Source organism: Chenopodium album, chromosome 14 (genome assembly GCF_948465745.1).
Source record: "Chenopodium album chromosome 14, dcCheAlbu1.1, whole genome shotgun sequence".
Taxonomy (NCBI): Eukaryota; Viridiplantae; Streptophyta; class Magnoliopsida; order Caryophyllales; family Amaranthaceae; genus Chenopodium; species Chenopodium album.
The window spans coordinates 53,470,630-53,490,697 of record NC_137847.1 but is presented as its reverse complement, the minus strand read 5'-3'; the positions used below and the strand labels follow the sequence as shown (position 1 = coordinate 53,490,697).

Genomic DNA, 20,068 nt, shown 5'->3' with positions numbered 1-20,068 from the left:
GATCCGGTCCAAGACCGGTTTTTATAGGGTTTTGGACCGGACCGAAAAATGAATTTCTCAACCTGAAGACCAGACCGATTAATTTGATCCGGTCCGGTCTATTTTTTCGGTCCGGACCGATTTTTTAACACCCCTAATTGCAACAATTACTTTAATTTCCAAAGGTATAAATGATATGTAGCCATTCTTTTTGCATTGAGAGGCAATCTTTTACAAGTAATGAAAACACAGGAAGGAAAAAAAAAGGTTAAAGGGTTCAATAATGACTTGTGTAGAGCTTCCATCAAATTCATTCCTTTTTTTTTTTCTTGCTTTTCGGATCGCATTGACCATAAATCCAACGTTGTGTGATTATAATGAGAATTATGTGATGGAATATGAAAAGGGAATTCCAATTTCCTCTAAAAAGCAAACTATATTGGCAATTGCTCAGAAAGTTGGAGATTTTGCATGTCTTTCATGAATTTGTAACTTTATAATCTTTTCGGACAAAGTATGATTGTTTTCATACACAACAATATAAAGGTATGTACGACTTTTTATTTATTTAATTGATTAATGTGCTTGAGAAAAAATTATTGATCATGTGTAAAACTAAACGTGCATTAGTTGATGATTATAAGATGCCATCCATGAAATAAATAAATAATATAAAAAAAAAAATTAATGTTAATTATCTTGTGAAAACAAATTAAGCATGTAATCTCATTCAATATCATGGAGATTCTCTCCTTTTCTAACTCGATCACTTTCACTCTTAACTTGTACAATATAGGATAAATTCCTTGTACTGAGGGCTTCCAACACACCATTTCCAAATATTTGTACTCATGTCATCGATCACACCACTCTACATTTGCATATGTTCGAGCACGTACCAAGTCACCCATTTGGCCTGGTTTCTATGTTTGTCCGATCCTAGCCAAACCATTAGCTTTGATACCACTTGTATTGGACCCTAATCTTTTCACTTAAGTTGTTGGGCCGCATGCTCACCTTGACTCTGATTAGATGAGTAATTCAATATAATATTGTTCGCTTTGGACCTAGTTCACACATAATTGTTTTCAAACATCTTTCTAAAAGACTTCATACCAATGGAGTTGATGAACACATATAAACATGTCATTACTTCCTTACTGTATCCATGGGACTTGGATTGTACACCACCCGACAGAAGTATAGTCATACATACATTTCATTACAGAGTAATTAATATTCCAAAAAGATTATAAATTTTTGAATTAACATAGAGTGATCTCTTAGCTTCCATTGTTGCATGCATGCATACATACATACATGGTTCACAATAGAGGAAATGTACAACAACTCCCACATTAAAGAGGGTTTTTTTTAAAAAAAAAAAAAGAAACCATATAAATTAAACCTAGCTAAAAACAATCAATTAAACCATGTTACTCCATCTCTTACAACCAAAATAAATCTTTTATACAAAAATGAGCTAGACTTGCAAGATCTATCGAGAGTATATAGCTAACTAATGAGAAACGGAGAAAGTAATATAATACAGAGTAATAAAAAATACTCGTATGAATTATGCATTTCAAAAAATCCTATTGGATGATTCTATGCACCTTCTTTTGGCAAAGCACCAAATATAGTAGTACAATACAATTTGGCATTGAAAGCAGCAAAGAATAATTTGTAGTGGGTTAACTCTACGTTAAGGCAAGGAATTGAATTTCTATACCTGCCTAGTGGATCAACTTTATAACTTTCCCATTTTTCTCTTCAATCCTAAGCAAGGCACGCATATTTTTGTTTCAATATATTTCTTAATCTAGCACTAATATATATATTGAAGTAAGGCACATGAAGTATATAATATTATTATTAATATTAATAATATGTACAATAATTTAAATATAATATTATTATTAATATTAATAATATGTACAATAATTTAAAGTGATAATGTACTAATAAAGCTGCATGCAAGGTCCATTTTTAGTTTAATGAAGTAGCAGGTTGATATTAAGTGAATTTCCAAGGAAATTATTGGTGTTTTCAAAGACTTTATAAGTAAAGTTTTAGTTCATATAAATTAATAAATTAATCTATCATAACTAATATTAAAGCTAATTTGTCTTACTTAAACCTTTATTTGTTCTTGGCTTCTAGCTTATATACTAATGCTACATTATACAATTCAAGAAATTAAATATGCATGAGTGAGTCAAATTATAATACAAGCACTAAAATTTTTAGCTTAAAGCGAGAATGAAGACAAGGGAGCACATGCAAACAGGAACTTGTACATTTATTGATGCATGCATTTATTTGAGTGATGTGTGTTCAATATACAAAGGAGTATTATCCGAGAAAGGCTCATAAAGCATATAATAGGCGTAAATGCGTAATATGTAACAACTACATAAAAACGTGTGGAAGTAGGGTCATATTTACCTTATTTCCACTTATTTCATGAAATAAAGTAAGTTTTGAAAAAAAAAAAAAGATTATTTAGATATAACTTGATAAGGATTATAAGACTACATAATACGATGTAAAATACACCTGGCCTAATAAAGCAAGCAAGATATAGGATGGTTTGAGTTTTGTTTTAGACTTCTACGAACCAAGCATAGCGTTGCATAATAGTGAATTAATCTATATTTAATACAAGTAATATGATAACGATATTAGAATTTGCTGAAATTCATATTCTGATAATTTTTCTACTACATATATGTTATTTGAAGCAAAATTTTCTACTTCCTCTGTTAATTATTAATTGCTACAATAGAATATTTTATATCTTACAAATGATAGTACTCCTTTGTTGCAATTAATAGTTAACAGAGAAAGTACTTGTATATGTTATTTGAAGCAAATTAAACAATCATAATCATATTAATTGCTTAATGAACACTATCGGTTGCTGTGGTGTAGTGGTTATCACGTTAGTCTTACACACTAAAGGTCCCCAGTTCGATCCTGGGCAGCAACAGTTATTTTTTGTATCATTAACTTTTTTGTAAATTGTTTAGAATTTGGTTTTTTAGTCGTAAGAAGGAAGCTGATTTCAATTCTTCTGTTCTTACCTTAAGTGCCAAATGTTTGGGCATGTTTTATTTGGGATTTTTGTAGTTTATCTCCTTGATAATGTTTATCAATTGTCAATTTCATAATTAAGAGAAATGTGTAGTTAACAATCTTAACAAGTTTGTACATAAGGTTTATTTAATTGTGTATTGACTCCTTTAAGAATTTGTTAAAATACGATTTTTAAGATGATAATGTACAAGTATATGTTTGGAATATATATTATCATAATAGCTATATATAATTTCAATTTTTTTATTTTAAATACATTTTGAATATAAGTAGATCGATTTAGTAACTCAATATATATATACAGTATAGTTTATGATTGGACCGCACAATGTTTTTATTGATATTTATATGCTTTGGTTATGCTATCATGGTAGGGTGTCAATCCTACACCATGAGCACATAGAGAGGAGAATGTAAGGAGTAAATCTACAACGAGAGCAGCCAAGCACAAGCAGGTTGGGGGTTGATTTGCTGCACAGCCTGCAACAGCCATTAGGCTTGTCTAAGCATTGATTTAGAGGTGATTATCAATGGTCCGCGCCCGAAAAAAGTACGGGTTTGGGCAAGGATAAAAATGAATTTTTAGTCCAAAAATCGACCCAACCCGAAAAAGCACAGAATCTTGTTTTGGCCCGACAAGCTTAATATTATTTTACAGGTTACAAGGTCTTATGCATGGGTTCGACCTGACCCGATATTTTATCACCTCTACATGGATTAGTCACTTGGTCGATTGATCCTACACTCCTACACCATCATCGAGCAAATAGTGAAGAAAGAATATAAGAGGGTGTAAAATTACAATAGGGATAAGCGCTCTGCGCAACCGGGTTGAATTTGATATGCTGCAAGGCCTGCAACAGCCATTGGGCCTGTCTAAGCAATAAAACTCATCAAACCCAATCAATCAAAAAAGGAAAAAAAAAAAAAAGGCAAGAAAAACCAACGAATAAACAACCGGCAGTTAAGGAAAGTGATATGTAAACAACAGAATACTTTTCTGGAGAAAATCCCCGATGAATTATGAACAAAAAAGGTCTTGCAATTTTGATGAGAACTCGAATGAAACCCACAAAATTTCCTCTTTCTCCTGATACTGTATGTTTTCTATTTTAATTCTTTCGTAATTTCTAATTGGGTGGTTTGGTTTTGTTTTGTTTTGTTTTTTTTTTTTTTTTAAAGAATGGTTTTGATTTTATTGATTATAAGCTTCTTAATTAAATTTCTTGATGTATCTATATCTCCAATAATATTGGGTTATCAATTGATTTTTGTCTGTTTTTTTCTAGCTGTTATATATTGTTAATTTTGTGTTTATATAGAACAAAATGTCAGCAAATTTAGAGGGAAATGAACCCAGAAAACCAATTTCTGCAAATGGTGGAGACCCAAAATTTGATCACAAGCTCATTTCCCCAGAATTTCATGAAAGGTCCTTTCTTTATTTCTTAAGAATTCTGGATTCTTTTAGATGTTTTAGGGGTTTTGTTCTGTTAGTTTTGGATTTGAGTGATTTTTGTAGCTCACAATATTATTATTTTTTGGGCAAAATATATGGTTTTAGGTTCATTGTCGTAATGTATACGAAGTATATAATATTATAGCTAGTTTATACTAGATACTTCCATAATATATGCTCTTTTTAGAATATGGTATCAGTCACTTTAGAATATCAATGTAATAATATTTCACTATGAATATCAGTGGGCATAATTAACAAAGAACTTATGAACTTATTTTTCTTACATTTATCTTATCCTAATTTTATGTAATAAGGAATTCATAGTTATGCTCTGGTCGTTTATAAAGCATTCCCGATTTCAGTTTATGATATCGATATTGCTGTTTATTTGTTGTGTGACATTGAGGGATGATAACTTGTTAAATGCAGAGGAATTGAGCTTGTGCGCGAAAGAATGCACACAGCTATATCAATGAACAAGACTGAACTTCAGGATAATGTTCTAAGTGATTTCTCTGAGGTGGTTTTTATGCTCACTTTCTTATACTAGTATGTTGTATTGTATCATTATATGGGTTCTTATAACACCTGTGAGGCTTATCATTATAATCACTTTTTATATAAATCAGGGTTATTATGTCTTTCTATTGAAGACCGACGAGAGTTACTTATGGTACTTGCCAAAGAGTACGATCTCAACAGGACCTATGTTCGTGATCTTATAAAGCAATATCTTGGCCTTCAGCTTCCTGCTGGTTGGTCTATTGACTTCATACATAATAATTTTTGGTGCATTTGTATTGTCAAGTGAAGAGGAGTTTTTAATACTGTAAGCTCTCTGATAGGCGATAAAGGTGAAATTGGTGTTGAGGATGATGGCTCACTTTCCACTTTTTACCGCACTGAGAAGCATTTGAGGCATGCACTGCAACCAACTTATGAAGTTCTGTTTGAAAGGTTGAATACCCATCCTGGAGGATTAAAATTCTTATCAGTATTTCGTGCTGATATTCTTTCTACAATCAAGTAAGAACACGTGCTTATCATATATCACAATTGCTTTTCCGAATGCAACTTACAAAGTCACTATGTTTATTAGATTGGCATCGTTATGTAACTGTAAAGCTTATGTAAACTTGAGGAAATAAAATGTCTTGATGCTTGGAAAGTATGTTTAATGTTGTGAAGAGCTATCTTTCTTGAAGAAGTTTCGCTAGTTTAATAATAGGTATTTCTTCTCCTCTCATCACCTTGGATGGTGATGATTGTTGGCCATTACAGCCAACATATCTCAGTTGTTTAATCATTGTGGATTGGGCATATGCTTTGTGTTATGGACTCACTACGGCTGTCGGAAATGAAGGTGATTAAAGCAACAATTAAGAGAAGGAAGGTTGAATGCTTGATTACTAATAGAAGAAGGATTACAAGTTAATAGCTTTAGGCTATCAATCTCACCAAGTAGCTTGAGGCTACTACTCTCACCAATGTGTTTACACTCAATTTCTGGATATCCTTCCTATTGCCAAGATTACTCTACTTATACTAATATGGTCAAGGATGACCTTGAAGCCTAACATGTGATACTTAGCTAAATTAGAAAAACATAAATAAACAACAAAGAAACTAAGTTGCTTTCTTTCCTTCTCTTCTTCTTAATTAGTTTTGTCTTCTTCTCAATTGGAGCTTTCATAATTCATTAGAGTGTTTGCTGGCTGCTTTCTCTCCACCTTGGTTGACTTGCCTTCTTCTTGTATAGACCCTTATGGGTGGTTGACTTGGCTGGACATCTTGACTATGTGGATTCGTGACACTTTGACAATGATAAATCAAGATTAGGGAAATGTTGTATAGTTCTTTACATTCATGCTGGGTAAAATTTACTCTGGAACATACAATCCTTTCTGATTGATTATTAGAGTGTGGTACAACTTTGCACTAGTCTTGCTATGATCATACATTTTCTTTTGCTTGTAGTCTATTATTAACGAAGACATGAAGAAGAACATTAACCTCTGTATATTGGCCTTATCATCTTTATAGGGAACACAACATTCCATCTTTGCGAGCACTAGATTCCTACTTAAAGGAGAAGCTTATCACATACGGCCTGCATTGGAGCTTCACCACATAACTTGGGATGATCCCGCTTCATTGTTGGAGAAAATTGTTGCTTATGAGGTTTTTTTCCCTTCCTTGATGCTTTTAGATGGCAATTTAAAATGCTCGGCCAATTGTCTAATAAAGATCTGGTCATTCTGGTGTAAAGGCTGTTCATCCTATCAGCAGCCTACTTGATCTTAAGAGGAGACTAGGAGTAGGTCGTCGCTGTTTTGGGTATTTGCATCCTGCAATTCCTGGTTAGCCCCTCTCCTTAATGTTTACCTTCTTCCTTTCCTTCCAATAATCCCTATATGTATGGCCGCAGACAAACTGCTTTATTATAAACTTGTTGAATTCATGAGTTTCTCGTTGACTGGATGACTGGTCTTCAGTGGCCTGGTGTAGTTCTGCTGCCTTCCTAATAGCATACTCTGTGTATAGTGAGGGCGTATGCTGTTGCTCTACTGCTTGATCTTTATGCTATTTTTCTTTTCTTTCTTTTTCTCCTGCAACGGCTTGGTTTTTTTTTTTTTTTTTCCTATTCACTTCCTACTTATTCATCTGTGTTCATATAATGTAATGTTTGCCTGTTTCCATCATTCTATGTCCTTTTATTTTTGTTTTTGTTATTATCTATCTGTGTGTGTGTGTGGTGATTGGGGGGGGGGGGGGGGGAGCATCAATATTTTCACTTGTATCAACTGGACTCAAATACAAGTGATGAAGCTGCAAGTTTGTGGCTAAATAACCTACCACACTTCTTCTATGTAACAAGTTTAGTTGTCAACGTTAAAGGCAATGGATTTCAGTACATGGCTTTGAGTCTTGTGACGGTGTGTTTTACAATTTTAGTCGTCAATGTGAAAGGCAATAAATTTCAGTACATGGCTGTGAGTCTTGTGACGGTGTGTTTTCTGCATCTTCGTGTACGGAGTAATAATTTCTGTTTTTGAAGATGATTTTTGATGCATGAAAAAACTGTATTTTGAGTTTGATTATCAAATTAAAATCTTTAATTTTATGATATATGATAAGAACAATTGTATTAGCGCTAAATCGCTAATCTTGGAAGGAATAATCAAATTTCAGGTGAACCTCTTATCTTCATAGAGGTAGCATTATTAAAAAATGTTGCTCAGACTATACAGGTACCATTTCATATTCATTTGTTTATTATGCAGATCTCAACATGTTTTCAGCTTCTTCCATATAGTGTGGGTATTTGTTAATGCTTGTTAATTATTCAGGAAGTTCTTTGGGATGATCCTCCAATACTTGAATGTGATGCAACTTGCGCATTATTTTACTCAATCTCATCTAGTCAGGTGAAATACAAGTAGTCTCCTAACGATGATATCTATTGAAGTATAGAATCCATCAAGCTTCTAATCTTAACTCTTTTTTTTTTTTTTTTTTTTTTTTTTTTTTTTTTTTTTTTTTAATGTATAACTATTGGGTCTTATTCTTTATGCCTTAATATGCTTCTCAAATTTGGCAGCCAGGCTTGGCAGGAATTAACCTTGGAAAGTTTCTTATTAAACGTGTGATTGAACTGGTTAAACAAGATATGCCACATATATGTGTGAGTACTTCTGGCACCCATTGTATCATCATACAATGGAATATTACTACTTAACTTCTTTAATAAATTAGGTAGCCTTTTACAATTTCTTAGATCTTCTGTGTTAAGTGCCTAGTGATGCTAAGCTTAGTAAACCTTGCAACGGCAATATATATATAATTAAATCAAGCTGTCCTGATTTTGACGCATAGTATTTTATTTCCCTTTCTTGTGAAGACATTTGCAACACTCAGTCCAATCCCTGGGTTCATGAGCTGGCTGATATCAAAGTTGGCATCACAATCTAAGCTTGCGGAAGCAGAGACTATAGACATGTCAGGTTCTTCCGAGGAAAGTACAGGTTCTACATTCAGAGAAGATGTGCTAACAGCAGAGGAAGAGAGAGCAGTCCTAGATAAACTGGGGTGAGCTTTTATTTACTGCTCTGTATTGTGCAATGTGCAAGTTGAATAGCAGCAACCTAAGGATTTCTTCCATAGCTTTTTAATATGCAATTATCCATAAATGATTCCTGCTTTGTATGAGGCTTTCATGCGAGAGGAAATCATTAAAATTTATGTTGAAAGATGAGGAATTGTTAATATTATAAGGTGGACTTCTTCGATAATGTGTTTGATGTTGCGGCCTTGTGGGTGCATGTCTTATTTTTTTAGAGAAATCTCTATTGATTTTATTCTTGTTTCAACTAATGGTCATCACATTTCAAATTCTATATTTGAATTTATCTGGTGTTCAGGACATGTAAGAAAAGTTGAGTGCTTTCTTTCCCTAATCTGGATGTTGCGGGTGGGAGAGAAGGTTAAATATATTTGCCTTTGTACTGAATCAGGAGTTTAAAATTCAGAAGGATATGAGTTCTCTTCTCCTCCTCTAATCCTCTCTTACTGGTTTATTTATGTTGTTTTTTAAGCTCTGCTGAGTGCTGATCAATCCTGAAAATATGCCTTGCAAATGCCTTAATTGATGAGATTGTCGCCATTGGTTTTCTGTGTTATGATGTTTTCAAAATTTGATTTTCTCATAACCATTTTTTGTTTGTTTAAAGAGTATACTTAGTAGACCTGTTAGATTCTTAGGCTGTTATTCTGACTCTATAAGTTGCAGGGAATCTACATCCGGAAAAACGGGCATTGAAGTCATACTGAATTTGCTGAAATCTCCGAACCATGAATGGAGCAAATCTGATAGGGTTTTGTCAGTGCTGAAACCTATTTTGATGCGACTTTGTGCCAGGTACTAGATACACTTATGGGATTCTGAAATCTTCAGAGTATTTGACATAATGAGAAATAATGTTTAGTAATAGAACACGGTTGAATATGGTCTTGTGAATGATATAGAAATTTGCTATGATGCCTTCTAGGCAATCAATTTAAGTTGTTTTGATTCTTCAATATTATTGAATTTCTGTTCAGGTACCTTCTTCGAGAAAAAAAGAGAGGAAAAGCTCTAGATGCTGTTGCAAACTTTCACTTGCAGAACGGAGCAGTAGGTTCAAGAACTTTGAGTTTTGTTTTCCAGAAGCTGATTAATTTTAAGACTGGTCAAAGAAGGAATTTGCAATATGAACAAACAATATGAGTTTTTTCTTCATTTTCTTTCCAGGTTTTAGAGTTTGAACTTTATAACTCAGGGTGCTTAATTTTATGTTGAAATAATATCTAAGCATTGACTCTGTATCATGCTACTATGAAACAGATGGTCGAGAGGTTAAACTGGATGGCTGACAGATCAGAGAAAGGACTCTCGCAAAGCGGTGGTATCATGGTTAATTATATGTACAGGTAACATGCATGTTTTATCTGTGCCCATCCGTAAGTAGTAAGGATTATCTTGGGTTTCTTACTTTCCATAACCTAGGAGCTATTGGTATGATGGTATGCATCCTTCATCTGAAGTTTAATCTCAGATTAAGGTGCATGACAGCATGTTGGCTCAGTTTGATTACTAGGATATATCGCCCTCTGCTCCTGTTGTTTGATACTGGTGTGGGAGGGTAGGAGGGGGGGGGGGTAATTTTTTCATATTTTTCTGAGTCTAATTGCTCTTTCTATTCTTGAAGGATTTTCTTTTTACCCTCTCACTTCACCTTACATTGTAATTTTTTACCTTCCCTCGCCAAAAAGGTTCATATTTTGTGCTGTAAAACATACAAGCAGAACATAGGGATGTTTCCCATAACCAACTATGGAACTATAAATGAATAAAATCTCTTTTGTTCAGTTGAAACATTTTGCAATTAGAATAAGTTTAGTGCAAACCCCAACCAAAATGGATCTTTAATCTCCCGCACACATATGTTTTGTCAATTTGTCATCCTCACCTCTGTATAGGCTTGAAAATTTTCAATGGTACTGCAGGTTGGACAACATTGAAGAATATGCCCAATCATATTTCAGCTCGGGCAATGTTAATGCTGCTTCAGACCTTTGGAGACTTGTGGAATAAAGGTAGAATACTAATTTACACTAGTATCACTTGGATCTTTATACATGTGCAGATTTTCTTCTACCAGCAAGCACGGCATAACAAGTTGAAGTTTTCCTGTAACAACTAAATGCTTCAAGTTTTCTGGTAAAAATGTACAAATTATACATATCAAACAGAATTCATCATGTAAATGCCTTGAAATCCTATGTTTTGGTTCACTTGTTAAATGCTGCTCTTCGTAGTGTGCTGGCCATTGTGATTATACACGATATGTTGTCCCACTTCTAACTTTCGACCTGACTTGTTTCCTTGACATAATCCCTCATGATTTTTGTGTTCGAGTCATTTACCATCTGCATATACAGGTCAGTGATTTAATGAGATGATAGAAAACAACAGCTGTAAGATATTTTAAGATAAACACCAGAAAGCTTTTCTGGGATGTCACTATTGGAGAACTAGTGATTTTCCGTGGTACTGCTAAAGTATGTAGTGTGGTCAACTCCTTTCATCCAGAATTAGTAGTCACATTAACTAGTTTATTGGGAAAAATCTGTTACATTTACTATAAAAGTTATGCTTGGGATTCCTGAGTTAAGATGGAGTTTATTTTGGTACCTTGACAGCCAGCCGATTCAAGTTGTCCCACTCAAAGTCGTTCTTGCAGTAAGCAGAGCGAACCTGGATAAAATACGAATCAGAACTGGATTTTCATAACTTAACTACTTAAGTAGATAACCTTAAAGAAGCATGTTAAGGACTGACCTCGAGAATTCGTAGTGCTGAAACAGTGATGTTTTGTGTTCGTTTCAAAGCAAGTCACAAACACTTGTTAGTCGCTTGAATCATGTTGAGAGTTATTGTTGAGGTTAAAGAAACATACCTAAGCTTTTATGCATTGGGGATTCTCTCATTAAAGCTGCACAAAACTTGTCTCCATCTTTCAGAGAGTGTCTATCTAAGAATTCCATCAAATCCTTGTAGGCTTCAGGGTTATAGCTCTGCTCTGACAATAAAAAGTAATCAGAATTGAAATTTAAGTTCACATTATTCTGAACTGTAATGTCTCTTCTCTGGCACAGTTGATATTTTGTGTTGGGGTAATTCTGATCGGATAATCGGATATGGGGTGCTGTTGTCAGGTCTACTCACCACAGCCCCACACACACACAACACAACACCAATATACTCACATTCTCATAATGCAAAGGTTGTTATATACACCTGGGTGCACGGTGCACCCAAGGTATTTTTTGCTCATTTTGATGATTAAATGAGGATGATCATCGCTCATTTAATCACTAGATGAGCAAAAAAATAACCTTGGTGCATCTTGCACGCGGGTGTATATAAAAAATTTCATCATAATGATCATAAGTCACGGTATAAAAGTCTGAAAAGAAATGTAAGAAGCAGAAATTGTTGAGTTACCTCAAGTTGGGCAGAAACTATTTTGACTGCAATGTAAGTGAAGAACTGGTGGAGATTATCTGCTGCCTGCGCTTCCGGAGATGCTTCTCCAAATCCTGCAGGAAATGAAAAGTGAGTGACAAATGAGTGCAAGAACAAAACAGTTCATGTTTTTTTTTTTTTTTTTCTTAATCGTGTCTCTGAAAAGTCTCCCATGAATTTCGACTCTGTAGCCAGGCTACAGGATCGAAAACTCGTACCTCAAAACAGAGGGAGAGGGAGTAAAAGAGAAAAGTTTACCAGGGACAAACATCTTGCCACAGTGCAGATGAGTAGGCAAAGAAGTTCTGAACTTCCATGGAATTGATGTGTGAGATTTAGTGATGTTTGGTTTTGGTGTTAGAAAAGAGGGAGGAGAACAAAGCCTAAAGATAGCAGAGGATTCCATTGATGAAACTTCAAAAAAAAAAAAAAATGAGTTTTGCTGCCACAAATGCAAAGCTAAATATCATCCATAAATTGACTTGATATTGATATTGAGTTCAACTAAAAAATATATTTGTCCCATTCTAGAAAGATAAATAAATAAATAAATAAAATCTAAAGCTTTGTTGTCATTAAATTTAAAAATTACAAAGTAAATGTTTTGTAGAATATATGATCAACTCATTTGTGATGACAAATTATTAATGAGTAATGATTTATGAAGTAGATAAATGATTTAATTATTGCTCTTTATTTTTCTGGTTTTGGAGGATTTTCAATGACTGAAGTCTTATTATGACCACACAATATACTAGTACTTCGTATCTATTTATTTATTTATTTATTTATTTTTACTCGTATAAATTTATCTTCAAAATTACTCTATTATAATTATCACAAGAATATCGAACCAAACTACACCCCAAAATACAAATAGTGAATTATCCTTGGGGGATGTTTTTTCATTCTTAATTATCTACCATAAACTTGTACGGAATTTTTTTTAGTGGTCAAACTCTACAAACTTCGACCATATAGATACGGAGTATTATTTACTACATCCGTTTCTTATTAGTTGCAATGTTGCAAGTCACTTGCAATTAAAGAGTTTTTTGTCTCATAAATGGTACCCTTTGTTGCAAGTTTTGCACTAATAATAATAGAGCTAGTATACAAAATGTAAAATGTATTAGAAACAATATTGTCACGTAAGTACTTGTTAGATTTGTATTAATTTGTACATAATTAGACGTAGTTATGGCCAAAATTTGTATTGGAGCATGTTATTAAAATATCTTGCAATTCACTTAATTAAGAACTGATGAAATATACTTTGTATAATATACACTGATTTGGGCAAGTCAAACTGGTTACTTTTAGTCATACTTGTTATAGAACTTGTCCAGGATCAATATACTACCTCCGTTTCATAAAATGTGCAACAAACTTAGTTGCACGTTTCTCAAAACGAAATTTGATAATGCTTGATTAACAAAGTGAAGGGTATGTGATTAAGGGTAGGAGAGAGAAAAAAGGAATAATTAATTAATCAAGGGCCACCACCACTCCACCACCAACCGCCATCTTCTCCTCGAACCACCCACCGACAGCACCACTAATGCCGCACCAGCCAACCCGCACCACCCACCAGCAGCACCACTTACACCGTCCCAGCCAACTCGCACCGCCACTAAATCCCGAAACCCCACCACCCTCTCACCACCAAGATCCGAAACCCCAACCACCATCTCACCACCAAGATCTGAAACCCCACCACCTTCTCACCACCAAAATCCTAAAACCCCAACCACCCTCTCACCACCAAGATCCGAAACCCCCACCACCCTCTCACCACCAAAATCTCGAAACCCCACCACCCTCTCACCACCAAGATTCGAAACCCCCACGCACCATAACCACCAAAAACCCCTACCCCACCTAACTTGCACCCACCAAAACTTACCCACAAGGAGGAGCGGCGACTTTGACAAAGGAAGAAAGGAGATGGTGGCTTTGACCATGGGAGGAGAAAGCGCCGACAACAAAGTGGGGAGTAAGAGGGGGGGTGTGGCAAACTCAGCGGCGACTGGATCTGAGTGGTGGTGGTGGTGAGAGAAGAGAGAAGAGAGAGAAAAGTGGTGTTGCTGGTGGTTGAGAGGGAGGAGAAAGAAAAATTGGTGGTGATGGTGGTGGATGTGGGCTGTGAGGGAGGAGAGATAATATGGGTTTGGGTTTTAATTATAGATTGATTAATTTAGGTTAATAAGTTAATAGGTGGTTTATTTAAGTTAAATAAGGGTATATTGGTAAATTCACACAAAAAAATTACTATATTAAGAAATTTTTTTTTGTTGCACATAATGTGTAGCTTCCGTTTTAGGAAACTGTTGCAGATTTTATGAAACGGAGGTAGTATCTTTCATAGAAGTACAATGATCATACCTGGAATATGTTGCTTATAATAGAGAAAATACAAGTTGGTATCCAATATCAAAACTTGTTAATATCAAAGGTTTTATTGTAAATTCTTAAGCAAAAACTCGCTTTCTCTCTCCTCTATCACCACTTACATTACCTATTGGCTACTGCATCGTCACTAGCACGACCATCCGACCACCACCACCACCAATCAACCACTGCACAGCCATTAGTACCACTAGACGACCGTCACACCTCCGCGAGCACCACTTTTTCCCTAAGGGAGTAAGGGGTTAGTGTAGGCCCACTTTACATATGTCCTACTAGCTAGGGTGTCTTTTGCTTGGCCGCCAACAAGTTTAGACTATCAATGGTGGATGGTCGGCAAGGCCGTGGGAGGGGAGGAGAGACAAAATTGAGTGGCTATGGGAGGGAGGGGGGGAGAGAAGTGATTTTATTTTCCAAAATGTGACTATATTAACAAGAGATGTTAATATATGATATTTATAGAGACTAAAGATGGGATTGTTTTTCCAATTATTTAGTTTCAATGAACAATCTAAATTCTAAAGCATCACCCAAAAGGAAATCAGGCAAACATAAAAGATTTATAAGGATACCAAATTACCAATGCAGTCATTTGAAATCAAACACAAAGAATTTTGCTAAAAGACTAATCTAAAGCAAAAGTACAATTAAAAGGAAACTAAAACTCAAAAAACTCTCTACCAAACATCAAAACACTAGAACAAAATCCAAAATCCTATTAAAAAAGGTTTGCAACTTTGCATATGTGCTATCCTTGAACAACCTTAGCCATGCCATATGCAGCAGCAGAAGCCAGAGCACCAATCAGCGCGGTTTGAAGAGCACTCTTGATCGGTTTACTGCCAGTGAAGTGGCCTTTCGCGTAACCAAAGATGAACAGCGCGATTAAGGTTACAATAATGGATGCAACCATAGCTTTCATTGCCACAGGGATGAACATGTAAGGAAAAAGGGGGACTAAACCACCAATTATGTAGGCTATGCCTATTGTAAATGCACTTTGTAGGGCTCTTCTTGGGTCTGGTTTCTCCAAACCTAGCTCAAATCTGCAACATTGTTCATCACAATTAGTATAATCCGCGTAAAATCATCAAATTCAATGTTGGCAGTAGGTTTATTGTAAATTACATTGTACTTCAAAGACTTGTGATGATATTAACAATATTAACTTTGGTCGTGTACTCGTATGTAAAATTACTCCGATTATGAGTTTACTATGACCAAAATTTGAGATCAATAAATTTAGCCCATCCACATAATCAACCTATGAACCTCCAACCAACATAGAGTATGGACACCTCATTTTGGATCAAAGTTGTGATTTTTCACAATATAGTCAAATTCGACACTTGAATACATACCCAAACCCGAGTGTTGATTTGGCAAGTAGCAATAGAAAGTCAACCGTGACCACTGACCAACATTATATGTAAGCTCAAGTGCTCAAGTGCACTGCCAAGAAACAGAGAAAATGCTGGTAAATCTAGGAGAGAGAATAGGCATTGTCTCAAGGTTAAGTCAGTCTGATATTTCGTATAATATAGGGTATGTAAAAAGCTGCAAAGTCAGAATTCAGGAGTTTGGCTAATTTGGGGACCTCAAAGATTGGACCTAAGCTTATTAGATGCTCAGATTCTGGCTTATACCTCTGTAAGATTCCATATTCCAAATATTAATTTGAGCATGCATATACATGAGAGAACAATACAATGAGCCAGGCTAACGACATTTGTATTTTGATCATTTTCAAGGTAAAAGGGAATCCATTCATTATGCTTATTCTCATTCTCCATAAATCAAAGTTAATAATTTTTTCTAGCAATTTTTATATGCTATTACATTTCAAATCTAATCTCATGGATTGAGTGTACAAATAAAGATTCCGAACTTTTATTATTCAACAAAGTTTCTGTCGATAACTACTCTAGTCATCAATATTAATAATAACTAATATTCAAAAGATGTTATATTGCATTGGTAGTTTTAATATGCCCCCACCCCCTCTACACGACAACCACCACCCTCCACCAGAATCCACTTGTCTTGCATCCTCTTCCCCTTTACCACCCGTGCGACCTCATCCCTTTCCCCCTTCCAAGGATAGGTGTACGTGTATAAGATAATACTTGGTAAGAATTATGCTTAGCACTAGATCAAATGGCCTTGATATCAAAGTGGTAAAACATGTATAATCTTCGTCGATAATTTGTAAGACAAAGGGAATACACAATAGTGTCAATAGATGTACATGTTGTATGGAGTATATATTTAGTGAGCAATTTCTCATTGATTTGAGCTAATTATTTTTTCTTATGTTCAAATAAATATGTGTCACACTACTACTATTCCACATAATTCCGAAATTCTTCGTATGGGATAAAAAGAAAATTACATACAACGTGCCAAATATTACGAGGAGTTCAATATTAATCCAACTAAATACAAAAAACAAATTAAAAGACAATGATGCTGCGTTGACAACCTAGTCGTCTAGTCATAATCACAAATTTGTCCAATTCCTAATTATGAATATTAGTGAATCTCTTTAAAGAGAAAAACTACAAAACTTTGTGACTTGTAATGCACTTAAAGATGTCATCTGAATCAACTTAACTAACAATAATTCAAACGATTTAAATTAATAAATTAGGGAGTATGATTTATAAGCAAGCTAGAGTTATGGTTACACTACCTAAATCACTTAATGTGCCTTTTCTGAAGTACATATATGGAGACGGAATTGTGCTAGTAATTTTAGATACAACTCATTCTTTGATGGACCAACCATTTTATGAAAAGCGTCAATGCTTATATCTATAACGTGTCTAGCATCCAATACGAGTATTTATTAGATATAAAACGAAGATTACGGGCAGTATAAATACGTGCAATTATGTACTAACTTCGAGGGTAGAGAAAAAGAGGACTAACTTCATCATAAAGTCAAGCCAAGCTTGAGGCTTTCTTCTAAGTGCATTTACAACAGGAGCATACTCATGTGGCTCTATTCCATACTGCGCCAATATCTCTGCTACCTCAGCAGCCTCTGCATTTTTCATCCATTTTATTATTTTCATCCATTTTAGTCAACATTTTATGAATAAATATTTTTAAACGCGCAACTTATACTCTTTCCGTACCACAATATATCAATATCTTACCTATCTATATGAATTTAGAGTCATTCAGGCAATAGTCATAGTGCACATTTTACTAATATACTCATTTTCGAGTTTCAACACTCAATACACCCAGCTGTCAAAAAAAAAAAAAAAAAAAAAAAAAAAAAAACCACTCAATACACAATTTACTAGTACTCGTTTTAACATGCACTTTATACTCCGCGAATTCAATGCAAGATGTGACTCCCACTATCAACAAATATGTCATCACGTTTTGTATATTATCTTGAATACTTTAATTATTGTGATTGTGATAATGTGGAATAAAGATAACCGCAAAATTCTCGTAAACAAAAACTAACAAACAAAAAGATAATGACCAAAGCAAATAAGCTAAACACCTGTGTCAGGCACTGATATTATCTCGTCTTGTTCTCTCTTCAATTCCATTGCATAATGATCTGCCTCACTCTTCGCCGCCAAATACCTTCAAAATAAATTAAATTAAATTAATTAATTAATTAGAGAATTAAGAAATCAACATATATGCTAATCTTATGCTTTAATATACTTTGGTCAAATATTTCAGGGATATTTTCCAACAAACTAGGGTCATATGATCATATCCATTTTTACTAGATACCTTTAAAAGTTGATACGTAGTACGAAAATGACAGGGTGTCTGAGTTATTCGAATTATTTTTCACAAAATCTTACGAGTAGTACATTGATATTATATTAGGCCCTGTTCATTAATTAATTTTAATTCATTAAAAATACTACATAATTTAAGTTGGCATGATTTCAAATATCAATATTTTTTTTTATAGGAAATATCAATATCTTTAATGATAAATAGTCGTAAAATAAATTGAAATTAGAATAGATACCTCGTATACATTGATAGAAGTATTAAACATAAGTAACTCGTATAAATAGCGTTAAAGTCAAAACGTGTAAACTTTTTAGAGAGATGAATATGATATTTTGAAAATTATATACTTCCTCCGTTTTTTTTTAATTGACACATTTCTTTAGTCATGTTTGTTAATGCATAACAAAAGTTGATATTTTGAAAATATATCCCGCAACGAATCTAACAAGACTCTACATGATTATATTTTTATTACGTATAAATTACAAACACGGTGTAAGGGAGGTGTATAAATAGTGCTAAAGTCAAAATGTGTCAAAACTAATAAAGAAAAGTAACGTACCCGCCAAGGCCCATGGAAATGGCGCCGGCAGCGACTTCAGCGATGCCGGCAGTGAGGACAATAGAGGAGGAAGCATTAGCCCCGGACAAGCCGGCAGCGAGGGCAAAAGGGACAGTAAGGCCATCGGACACGCCAATGATAATGTCACGCACAACTTCTCCTGCGGTGAAATGCTTCTCTTTGTGTTGGTCTAAAAGTGCCGTTTTTTGGGATACTGAGGTTGCTGTAAAAGCCATTTCGATTTCTCTCTTGTTTTTTTTTTTTTGAGAGAAAGTAAATGAGTGAAATAAATGATTACTGAAATGTGATTTTTTTTTTTTTTTTGGGGGGGGCGGGGGGGGGGGGGGGAGGATTTTATAAAGGGGAAAAAGAAAAGGCAGAAAATTTGATGAAAAAAAATGATTAAAGAAAAAAGAAAAAGAAAAAGAGAGTGTGGTGTATTGGCTGAAGTTGGTAAGTCAGTCACTCGAGATTTTATTTGTTTGGTTTTGCATAATTGTTAGAGAATCTTTCATATTCTAAGATGTGTTCACAACTGATAAATGTCATCAAGTCTAATATTGCTTCCAAAAATTAAAAAAAAAAAAAGTCTAATAGAGTTTATTGCCTAAATAACTTTTTGTGGTTCGTTGCATTTAACCATAGTATACAACTATATGATAATCTTTTCTCTAACTTGGATGATGGCGAGCTTTTGTTGATAAAGAATTGAGATTTGCATACTTCATTTGTTTCAAATTAGATGATACACTACATTTTTTATATTATATTTTTTTTTATATTACATTTGTTAATGTAAAAGTTCAATTAAATATATCTTTAATCATATTATTGTAAAAAAATGCTCCCTTTGTTTTTTTTTTTTTTTTTTTTTTGCATCACTTTCTTTTTGTGGGTGTCCTTTTTTAAATGTATCATTTTTATATTTAGTAACTTTATACTATATTTTATCATTTCTCTCTCTTACTTTAAACTACACTCAAATTATTTTATCAATTCTCTCTCTTTTATGGTCCCCACTTAAATAATAAAAATATCTATGTTCTCTCGCATACTTTCTCTTTCATGGTCACCATCTTACTTTTAGTATAATAATTTATTCACACACTCATAATATTTTAATACCCTCCTCCTAAAACTTTGTGCATTCTCAAGTGATGCAAATAAAAAAATGGAGGGAGTACTAGGAAAACTCTCTTTGGTAACACTGTAA

At 34.2% G+C, this 20,068-nt stretch overlaps 2 protein-coding genes, 1 non-coding gene and 1 pseudogene across 4 annotated transcripts; 2 read left to right on the top strand and 2 right to left on the bottom strand.

The window, feature by feature from the left end:
- Nucleotides 1-2,898: 2,898 nt before the first annotated feature.
- Nucleotides 2,899-2,971, top strand: TRNAV-UAC (transfer RNA valine (anticodon UAC)). Its single transcript has one exon. It is a non-coding gene; the product is annotated as a tRNA-Val (tRNA).
- Nucleotides 2,972-4,020: 1,049 nt separating this feature from the next.
- LOC145577560 (uncharacterized) lies at nt 4,021-10,722 on the top strand (annotated as a pseudogene). The gene is made up of 15 exons (XR_014098820.1): nt 4,021-4,176; nt 4,401-4,510; nt 4,970-5,060; nt 5,170-5,295; nt 5,386-5,566; nt 6,584-6,721; nt 6,810-6,900; nt 7,733-7,791; nt 7,891-7,968; nt 8,142-8,225; nt 8,442-8,629; nt 9,330-9,458; nt 9,641-9,713; nt 9,924-10,009; nt 10,586-10,722. The product of XR_014098820.1 is annotated as an uncharacterized LOC145577560 (transcript).
- LOC145577561 (chaperonin-like RBCX protein 1, chloroplastic) lies at nt 10,397-12,547 on the bottom strand. The gene is made up of 6 exons (XM_081635051.1): nt 12,366-12,547; nt 12,087-12,181; nt 11,539-11,656; nt 11,421-11,437; nt 11,274-11,336; nt 10,397-11,008 (listed from the first exon to the last, which is right to left on the bottom strand). Exons 1-6 carry the CDS (start codon nt 12,511-12,513, stop codon nt 10,940-10,942), a joined length of 510 nt encoding a protein of 169 aa, XP_081491177.1. The 5' UTR covers nt 12,514-12,547; the 3' UTR covers nt 10,397-10,939.
- Nucleotides 12,548-15,057: 2,510 nt separating this feature from the next.
- Nucleotides 15,058-19,172, bottom strand: LOC145579591 (vacuolar iron transporter 1-like). The gene is made up of 4 exons (XM_081636825.1): nt 18,856-19,172; nt 18,040-18,125; nt 17,448-17,562; nt 15,058-15,562 (listed from the first exon to the last, which is right to left on the bottom strand). The coding sequence occupies exons 1-4, from the start codon at nt 19,089-19,091 to the stop codon at nt 15,265-15,267; spliced, it is 735 nt and encodes a 244-aa protein (XP_081492951.1). The 5' UTR covers nt 19,092-19,172; the 3' UTR covers nt 15,058-15,264.
- Nucleotides 19,173-20,068: the final 896 nt, after the last annotated feature.

Coding starts and splice junctions, on each gene's coding strand:
- LOC145577561 (XM_081635051.1), bottom strand. CDS start 12,513: ATGGAATCCTCTGCTATCTTTAGGCTTTGTTCTCCTCCCTCTTTTCTA. Junction 11,657..12,086: donor TAGTTTCTGCCCAACTTGAG/GTAACTCAACAA, acceptor TTGTCAGAGCAG/AGCTATAACCCTGAAGCCTA. Junction 11,009..11,273: donor TGAATCGGCTGGCTGTCAAG/GTACCAAAATAA, acceptor CTGTATATGCAG/ATGGTAAATGACTCGAACAC.
- LOC145579591 (XM_081636825.1), bottom strand. CDS start 19,091: ATGGCTTTTACAGCAACCTCAGTATCCCAAAAAACGGCACTTTTAGAC. Junction 18,126..18,855: donor ATTTCCATGGGCCTTGGCGG/GTACGTTACTTT, acceptor TTTATTTTGAAG/GTATTTGGCGGCGAAGAGTG. Junction 17,563..18,039: donor AATATCAGTGCCTGACACAG/GTGTTTAGCTTA, acceptor TGAAAAATGCAG/AGGCTGCTGAGGTAGCAGAG.